Source organism: Acyrthosiphon pisum, chromosome A2, assembly GCF_005508785.2.
Source record: "Acyrthosiphon pisum isolate AL4f chromosome A2, pea_aphid_22Mar2018_4r6ur, whole genome shotgun sequence".
NCBI classification, from domain to species: Eukaryota; Metazoa; Arthropoda; class Insecta; order Hemiptera; family Aphididae; genus Acyrthosiphon; species Acyrthosiphon pisum.
In genome coordinates, this window is record NC_042495.1 from 113,098,081 (window position 1) to 113,107,328 (window position 9,248).

At 31.8% G+C, this 9,248-nt stretch overlaps 1 protein-coding gene across 2 annotated transcripts in view; it reads left to right on the forward strand.

Annotated features, from left to right (window-relative positions):
* The window catches only part of LOC100165694 (NADPH oxidase 5), a 93,503-nt gene extending 84,801 nt beyond the window's left edge, over nucleotides 1-8,702 (forward strand). Inside the window, exons 8-20 of one of the 2 annotated variants that reach the window (XM_003242833.4) lie at nucleotides 1,216-1,426; nucleotides 3,234-3,460; nucleotides 5,509-5,697; nucleotides 5,783-5,976; nucleotides 6,060-6,381; nucleotides 6,458-6,632; nucleotides 6,710-6,882; nucleotides 6,986-7,121; nucleotides 7,202-7,427; nucleotides 7,507-7,623; nucleotides 7,704-7,913; nucleotides 8,036-8,239; nucleotides 8,370-8,702. In XM_003242833.4, the coding sequence (XP_003242881.1) occupies nucleotides 1,216-1,426; nucleotides 3,234-3,460; nucleotides 5,509-5,697; nucleotides 5,783-5,976; nucleotides 6,060-6,381; nucleotides 6,458-6,632; nucleotides 6,710-6,882; nucleotides 6,986-7,121; nucleotides 7,202-7,427; nucleotides 7,507-7,623; nucleotides 7,704-7,913; nucleotides 8,036-8,239; nucleotides 8,370-8,567 (2,582 nt within the window). In that variant the 3' untranslated portion in view covers nucleotides 8,568-8,702. The remainder of the gene's footprint in view (nucleotides 1-1,215; nucleotides 1,427-3,233; nucleotides 3,461-5,508; nucleotides 5,698-5,782; nucleotides 5,977-6,059; nucleotides 6,382-6,457; nucleotides 6,633-6,709; nucleotides 6,883-6,985; nucleotides 7,122-7,201; nucleotides 7,428-7,506; nucleotides 7,624-7,703; nucleotides 7,914-8,035; nucleotides 8,240-8,369) is intronic. The other variant, XM_008182401.3, reaches the window with a different exon arrangement.
* The last annotated feature ends 546 nt before the right edge of the window (nucleotides 8,703-9,248 follow it).

Genomic DNA, 9,248 nt, shown 5'->3' on the forward strand with positions numbered 1-9,248 from the left:
ATGCTTATAAAAAAAAATTGTGCCTATGTATTTTTAATATTTTTCAACTGCTATTGTAACAATATATCAGGAGCCTCGCATTAAATGTTTACACTTTTTGAACAACAGATAAAACTTTATTGATATTTATAGTAAAAAAAAAACTAAAAAAATTTAACACTGAGAATGTCCGTAAACAGCTCAAAAAGAGTCAACTTATTTTCAAAATTTTATCGTGTATAGAAAATGCTAATTTAAACATTCAGTGAAATTTTCAAATATCTACAGTCATTCGTTTTTTAATAACAATAAAATATGTATATTGTCACATGAGAAATCGGTGAATATCAAATGTTGTAAAAATATGAATTTCAAACGCTCACAAATATTTAATTTGAGTTTCTTATAGACATTTTTTTTTTTTTGATAAAGGTAGACAATATTATGAGGAATCTTGTATTACATTTTAAAATCTTAGTTCTAAAAAGAAAAATTTTTACGAATTATTAACTCAAAATAGTTTACTAGTTTTCGTGATTTTTCCATATTTTGTCAATTTTTGAACTTTAAATGTTGATAAAAAAAAACTGTGACTAAGGATTTTTAATATTTTTCAAATGTCATTGTAACAATTTAGTAGGAGCCTTGTATTACATTTTCAAGTATTTTTACTCAACAAATAAAGTTTTATTGACATTCATAAAAAAAAAACTAATTAAATTGGAAACGGAAAATGTCCGTAAACAGCTCAAAACAAATCAAAATATTTTGAAAATTTTATCATGTATAGAAAATAGAACTATAATCAACCAGTAAAAATTTCATGTATCTACAGTCATTCGTTTTAAAGTTACACCAAAATCCAAAATCAATTTTCTCGAAAACAGATTTTGCGTAAAAATTCCCGTTTTTCCTTAATTTTTCTTTTGTTTTTCACGGCGCTTTTGAAAACTACTGGGAAATTTTGACCCCCCAAAGTACCAACTAGATTCACTTTCCTATCAGAAAAGATACTGTTGAAGAAAATCCAAGCACTTTTACTGTCCTAAAAGGTGATGACAGACACAAAAAAATAAAAAAAAAACACACATCATTGTAAAATCAATACATTCGTCGTTTCACTCAGAATCTAAAAATCAGGCGTTTGAGTGATTGGAATATTATATTCGTCCTCGGAAACCGGAGCAGGATAGAAGAACAAAAATAAATCCGACTATGATATTTTTTTTTGTTCAGGCGATGGTCTTATACAGCACCGGGAATTGCAGCACGTGATGCGTGCGTGTATGGAGGAAAACGGAATGCAGTTTTCGGAAGATCAAGTGGAAGACCTGACGATGGCGTTGTTCGAAGACGCCGACAGCGAGTCGAGGGGTGCCATTACATATGAAGCTCTCAAGAATCAATTACAAAAACACAACGGGTTATTGGAAAATCTGTCGATAAGGTAACATGACACGTCGTCGTTTGTATTTTTGAAGGAGTATTATAACATAGGCAGGCACCTTCCAAAAAAATATAATAATAATATCCGTCCGCATTGTATATTGTTATATAATCATTTTTTTTTTTAAACACGATCACTCGAACGAAAAAAAAGTATTATTTTTTTTACCATCGAAACGCACATAATAATAATAATATCATTCCGTAAGATAACTGTAGTACAGCTAGCATTATTATAGACATTAGACGTCTGCTGTATAATATAGATAATTCATATTTCAGTCTATGGGTCGGTCGGGCTGGTATATTAACATATAAAAGTCTCGTGTTCACACCAGTTACCTATAATATCACGCCCAGGTCGATGGCTTTCGTGAACGACAAGCAAAATAATATGAATTAGTGTTGTTTTCGTTTGTGAAACGTGCGAAAAAAAATTAAATCAATTACGAATAAACGTTTTCAAATATATGAGGTACTTATACATTTTTTTATGGAAAATCCAATTGAATGTAAACTGAAAAGAAAACTATTAATTATTGATTTTTTTTTTTAATAAATTTTGTTTCATTTTGTTTCATTGGTCGGGAGAAATATTATTCTGTTAAAAAAACATAAAATATTTTTTAAATATTGTAATTTACTTAATATGCATATTAGTTGTTAATATTTAATTATTTTTCGCCTCAAGGGTGCTACTGAAAATTGGTTATTTCATGTCTCTCTATCTTACACGTTAATCGAGATACCTACCTATATGTTTAATACGATGTAGATTATTATTATGGCAAAATTGCAGCTGTATGTAATTCACTTATTTTAACTACACGGTTCAAACTTAAAATTAAGGTATAGGTATGATGAACAATTATTACTATTAACTATTATTGAAAAAAAAATATCTTTCAGAAGTTTTAATACATTTTTTACTTTCGAGAATTCATGTAATTATTATACAAATAGTTTTTTAAAAAATAAACACTTGAAGTGCCTACCAATATCAAAAACTCAAATGAAAAAACTTCCTCCTAATACTAAAGATTTCTATAGTACTATGGATTGAAAACTATGAATTACCAAATGTAATAAACAAATGTAAAGTAACTGCTCGTCTACCGTGTTTGGGGTTGAAAAAGTTTCCATGGATGTAAAATTTGCAAACTATAGGTATACCAAATGTATAAATATTATTTACATGTTCATGTCAATAATTGTCATCTGAGAAAAGAGTAAAATAAGATTCATTTGTTGACCCGAGTTGCATTTCCTGCGTAGCGCGCTTATAAGTCTGCGTGCTTATCACATTTTTCACAATCATGTTTTATTTTAATTATGTGCAATCGTAAAGGGATTTAAGATATAAGATTTATATATATATATATATGCGATATAAAATTAACTTAATTGGGGAAAAAAATATTAGTTGATTTTAAATTATTGTAGAGGCAAATGAGTTGAGTTAGTTACACCACCAATCTAGTAATTTAAGTTAAAATCACTTAACTTCTAACTTATTAACTCGTTAATGCCCATAGCCTTGATCCTGAGTTATTAAAACGAGATAATATACTCTTTTAAAACCATGGTTTTCTTCTTTCATCGTCTCATTTTGCCGATGATTAACACGGCACTGTGGTATACAATATATTATTATTATTATTATTTATTATTCATTATTATTGTTATTATTATTAGTTCATCAAACTCTTCGGTCTGTACAACCCTTTATACGGGTCCCGTCGACCGGCGCGTGAAACATGATCGGAACACTCGTTGGTAAAAACGCACTACTATTTTTTTTTCTGCAGCATAGACCGCTGGTTAGTGCCGCCAAAGCCGAAACAACCGCCAGCCTCCGTCTGGGGAAAAATCACTGCTCTGCGTCCGTACCAGCTGACGTTGCCGTACATGCGCAACAACTACGTCTATCTAATGTTTCTGGCGGTCTACGTACTCGTCAACGTGTTGCTGTTCGGGACCAGAATCTATCAATATCGCAATTCCAACATCTACACGATTCTCGCTCGAGCCTGTGGTAAGCCATTCGACACGATTTACTATATCGTATACGCCCCTTGTCGTTGTATCTCATCGTCAGCGTCCAGGGCTGCAAAGGTCCGTCTGATAATATTACAACACTGTATGTGTCAAGGGACCAGCTGATGCCGTAGATCTTAGCTGCTGCTGAAATAATTATGATATTATGTCAGCCAATACCCGATACTAATGATTGCGGGCGCGGAGGGCGGAGAATTCACGTCGAGATGACGTCACACCCACGCATTACACGTTTTATCCGTCTTATAGATGTTTAGGTACAACACGGAAAATTTTATGTTCACAATATTATATACAATTTTACTAGGCATGTTGTTTTGAAATTAGAGTCGACCTCCTTTCATAAAATGTAATGTTGATGAGACGTTTTTCTCCGAGATTTTAATTGATATTTTAATTTTAAGGCAAGTTATGATTATTTTAAAATATTAACAAAAAATATACAGTTTTAAAATGCTCGTAAATTGTTTCGCAATTAAAATATCAATGAAATACTCTGGGATGCCTTTAATGATAGTCTTACCTTTAAATTGTTTAAGCGTAAATTCACTCTTAATTTTATGCATAACAGAGTAAAATAGATTATTGTGAACGTACAATTTGCCATGTACGTCTGTAAGACGGAGAGAACACATGCATGTGTTGGCCTCGGCTTTGTTTTCTACCAATCATATCTAAAAATGTATCATAAGTCAATCGTACCAACTATCCTAGCAATTGAATACAACTTATGAAAGCATATTTCGATTCCCAATGAAGTTTACTTAAATAGGACTTTTCTACTTTTTTAACACCCTTCTTTATTAGATTTAAAATATTAAGAATTTTAAAATGCTATTAATATTGAGATGAAAAAATCAATCAAAAATCTGAGAAGAAAATTTAAAGTCTACTTTATGATGAATATGTTCTGAAATAAGTTTTCAGAAATGTTATCGAATAAATAGATTGGTTAAAATTATGCATAGGTAGTTAGCAAAATAATTTTAAGGAGTATCAATATCGATCGTTTTTAAAGAGTTCAAAGTAGGCATTTTCATTGTGTGTTAGCAATTAGCATGCGGCTCGTGAAAAAAACTATTCGTATTAAGCAATCACTAATTAAAGTGTGAGTGACTGTGTACGTGGATGCCAAAATGAATAACGCAACACTTTTACACACGTAGTTTCGTATTTCCAATATAAAGCTTACTAAACGACATATAGTATGAACACATATTGTACAAATTTGAGAGAACAAGTTTATTTAAGCCTGTATATGAACCGATTTTCAATATTTTATTTTCAATTTCCAATATTTAGCTAGCAATAAAAACTAGTGATATTTTATTTTTTTAATTTGAATTATTCAATTAAGTAATTAAAACATCGAAAATTTACTTTTAAACAGGCACAGATTGACTTCTCTTCTACAAAATTGATAAATATGTGTTTTTACTCTCAAACCTCTCAACAATCCATATTATTGGAAATACAAAAACTAATTTTCATAGAAATTGTCCATACTATTGATACCCCTTAAGGCAATAAATAAACAAAATAATTAATATATTTGTAGAGCATTGACATAACGTGCGTGCACGCGCTCTGTTATTTTATTTTACACTTCAATCACACACTAATGATCACTAACTTACAACGCACAGTACTACACACACATTTACATGACTTGCATTGACTTGGAAAATTGCCTGTAATTTATACGGTCATAATTAAACAGAATTTGTATTTAAGCGGTCCAACTTAGCAAGTCGATCATTTAAAATCCCCAAGATGAAAAATAACAATTAAAAAAAAAGAGAAATCTAAGTATTTTCATTTTTAAATTAAAGCAGATATTAAATAAATTATATATTTATCGTTCCTACCTTGAAATACAGTGAAAATATTTTTCTTCGTCCATATTATTATATTTTATTGCAAATTATAGGTATGCAAATTGTTGTGCATAATATTTTATACATTAATTATTATATACTAGGTATTATGTATGAATCTATTTTGTTATTTTATATTGATTTGCAGGCCAGTGTTTGAACTTCAATTGTACTTTTGTGTTGGTTCTCATGTTAAGGCATTGTATTACGTTCCTCAGAACCCGTGGATTCTCATTGTTTTTGCCTTTGGACCAACATATATACTTTCATAAGATCACGGGGTTTTTCATATTTGGTTATAGTATCCTTCATACATTTATGCATCTACTAAATTTCAGTAAGTTATTCATTTTACATCGTTTATACATTTTGTCGTTATCATTTGATTGTAACTGTTCTCGCACTATTTGTACTCACTATAGGTACCGTCATAATATATGATCCAAACTTGAACTACGAAGGATTCACAGTGTCCGAATGGCTATTTACCACTGACCCGGGACTCTTCGGACTCATATCTGGATTTGCCAATCCCACGGGTGTATTACTAATCGTTATTCTGTTCGTGATGTTCATTTGTTCGCAGCCATTCGTTCGCCGAGGAGGATGCTTCGAGGTTAGTAATAAAAACCAGAGAACGGTTTATTTCCCTAGATAACTTATTATATTTTTACATTTCAATATATTGTTGTTTTTCAGATATTTTATTGGACTCACTTACTGTACGTGCCTTTTTACTTACTCTTGATTCTTCACTGTCCAAACTTTTGGAAATGGTTGATCATTCCCGGATTATTATACTTGTGTGAACGTTTTTACCGTTTCTCATTGATGCGTTCTGAACACGGAAAAACGTACATCAGTTCTGGTCTACTTTTACCGTCTAAAGTCACGCATTTGGTAATTAAAAGACCACCACATTTTGATTTCCACCCCGGCGACTATGTTTTTGTGAATATACCAGCAATAGCCAAGTATGAATGGCATCCATTTACTATAAGTAGTGCTCCTGAACAAGAAGGTAAATTTGTGTATAAAAATGTGATTTGCATGACTGCATTTTTAAAGTATCGAAGTAAACGATTATTTTTGTACAGACTATATGTGGTTACACATCCGTGGAGTTGGAGAATGGACAAATCGATTGTATTCATATTTCGAAGAAGAACAGCAAAAATTACATTTACTTAACGAAGAACTGCCTGGTTCCGTTAATAGCAAAACTTCATCTGTAGATACCATAGAATCTTCAAAAATTAAAAAACTACAAACGTATGTGTAACGCTGTTTCAAAACAACTAAGTTATACTCATAAAGTAATCATGACGTTATGTACAAATATGTCATAGGTCTCTTCAGAGAACATTTTCCGGAAGAACTGTAGAGGATTCTGCCAAAGGAAAATATAAAAAAGGTGGTGATTTTAGTTATACAAATCAGAGTTTTAGCAGTTTGCCAGAAGACTTTCAAATTAGAGGTTCAGAAAGCGATGGCACTTCTGGTAATTCAAAAACTCCAATGGGTAATATTAAATGCTATAATGTTTCTAGATTAATGTGATTTATTAGTTAGTGTAAAATTAAAAAATACGAAATTATTGTAAATATTAATTCATGAATTATTAGAAGTGAGAAAATCAGTGAAAAAGGTACAAAACACCAATCTCCACAAGCTTGTTTTGATCAACAAGGCCCCGCTGTCAAAATCATTGTCCATGCCCGATATGGAAAATCGTATTAAAAAGAGAGAACGTCTATTAGCGTATGTGATAAATATTTTGTATTTCATCAATTACATACATAATGAAAACTAAATTAAAACTTATGAGTGTACATTTTCAGTTTACGAACTTATATGCGATCTGAATCCGAGAAGAGTTTCGACGAATGTCAAATGAAGAGAGCAAGACTTCAGTCTCTAGGTTTGGCATATTTAAGCCCCCAAAACAAGTCATTGGCTCAAAGTTTCCGTTACATGAGACACAAGCCGACCATCATAGCGTTCAAGACGCCGAGCTTGGAAAACTGCGAAACCAAAGTCTCGTCGTATAGTATCACAATAGAAACGGTGAGCCTTACTATCAGTGGGTGTATCACGACTGATTAACATAATATTATCGTTCTAAACATTATTCGTACTGTTTCAGTCGTCCAACATGGGCAGCATGGAGTTTGTGACCAATGAAAACAAGTCGAAGGAAAGGTCTAAAGAAGACAACAGTAGTCAGTCGCCCATAAATTATCCTGTCGGCAAACCACTAGAGGTGAGTACGGTGTCGGGCGAACATTTGCTTTCACGGTACACCGAACGACGTTTTATTTCTCTCTTTTTTTTAATCGTTAGATCTATCTGGTCGGTCCGTACGGTGCACCGTCCAGTCACATATTCCGAGCCCAGCACGCCGTGATGATAGCCACGGGCATCGGTGTCACGCCGTTCGCTTCCATATTGCAATCAATCATGCACCGATACTGGAAAGCCCGGCACACGTGTCCGAAGTGTAAATACACGTGGGCGAGTGAAATACCACCCACGGTGATGCATCTCAGGAAGGTGAGGCGAAATAGATCTAGATTATTACGCATAATATGATAATATTATTGTTGTGTTCGGTAGGTGCAGGTGTAATATTATGATGTTATTATTATGTTTTATTATTTCCCCGTTGCGCGCAGGTCGATTTCTTTTGGATTAATCGAGATCAACGATCGTTTGAGTGGTTCGTGAATTTACTGTCACAACTGGAAATTGAACAGGCTGAGCTCGGCGGGGCCATGGAGAGGTTCTTAGAGATGCACATGTATATAACGTCGGCCTTGCAAAAAACCGATATGAAAGCCGTCGGACTCCAATTAGCTTTGGATTTGTTGCACGAAAAGGTGAGAATCGCTGATAATAATATCGTTATAATCGATTTGTTTAATAATTTTATTATTATTATTATTATTATTATATATGAATGATGATAAACGGCTATAGACTAAATATGAAATATCAATCGATTTTTAGGAAAAACGAGATTTTATCACGGGTTTGAAGACCAGAACAAACGCGGGCAGGCCAAACTGGGATAAAGTGTTCAAGCAATTATTAGACCAAAAGAAAGGAAAGATCACAGTGTTTTATTGCGGTCCGCCACAACTCGGTAGACTTTTGAGAGTTAAATGCGATCAATTTGGATTTGATTTTCGAAAGGAAGTTTTTTAAAATAATATTATGAACACTCGTAGTCCAAGATCGTGCTTTTATCTCTTTGTTATATTATTGATGCAACATACAAATTTGTTCATACATATTTTGTATGTTTAAGACGTGAATGTTACCATTTTGTCAAAGAGAAGACTGTAAAATATGTTACCAATTTACCATATCGCAATCAAGTATTTTATAAAATAACAACGATACCATTAATTTTTTTTTTTAATTATTTATTATTAGTGTTTTAATAAAATTAAGAATTTTTCTGTCTGAATTTTATAAAGTATATATTACATTATATTATATATTTATATAAATTGTAATAACGAATGAAAATATTTGTGTATTATTATTATTATTATTATTATTATTGTTTAAATTCTAAGTGTAAATATATTCTCAATCATTTTAAACATGAATATTATAATCTACAATATTATGCACTCAAATGGGTAAATTATTTTTAACACGATTTAATACAGGCTCTTAATTTATAAAATATTGAACATTTAAGATTGTCTCGCAAAATGTGTCGGTAAAAAATTAACAAACATAGTTTTAGACTTTTTTAAATTCCATTTCATCCATCTTTTACCAAAAAAAAAAAACCATATGCGTACACCGACACAAGATTTTATACACAATATGATGTATACTTAACATTATATTTGTTTAGTAAACGTCGAACAA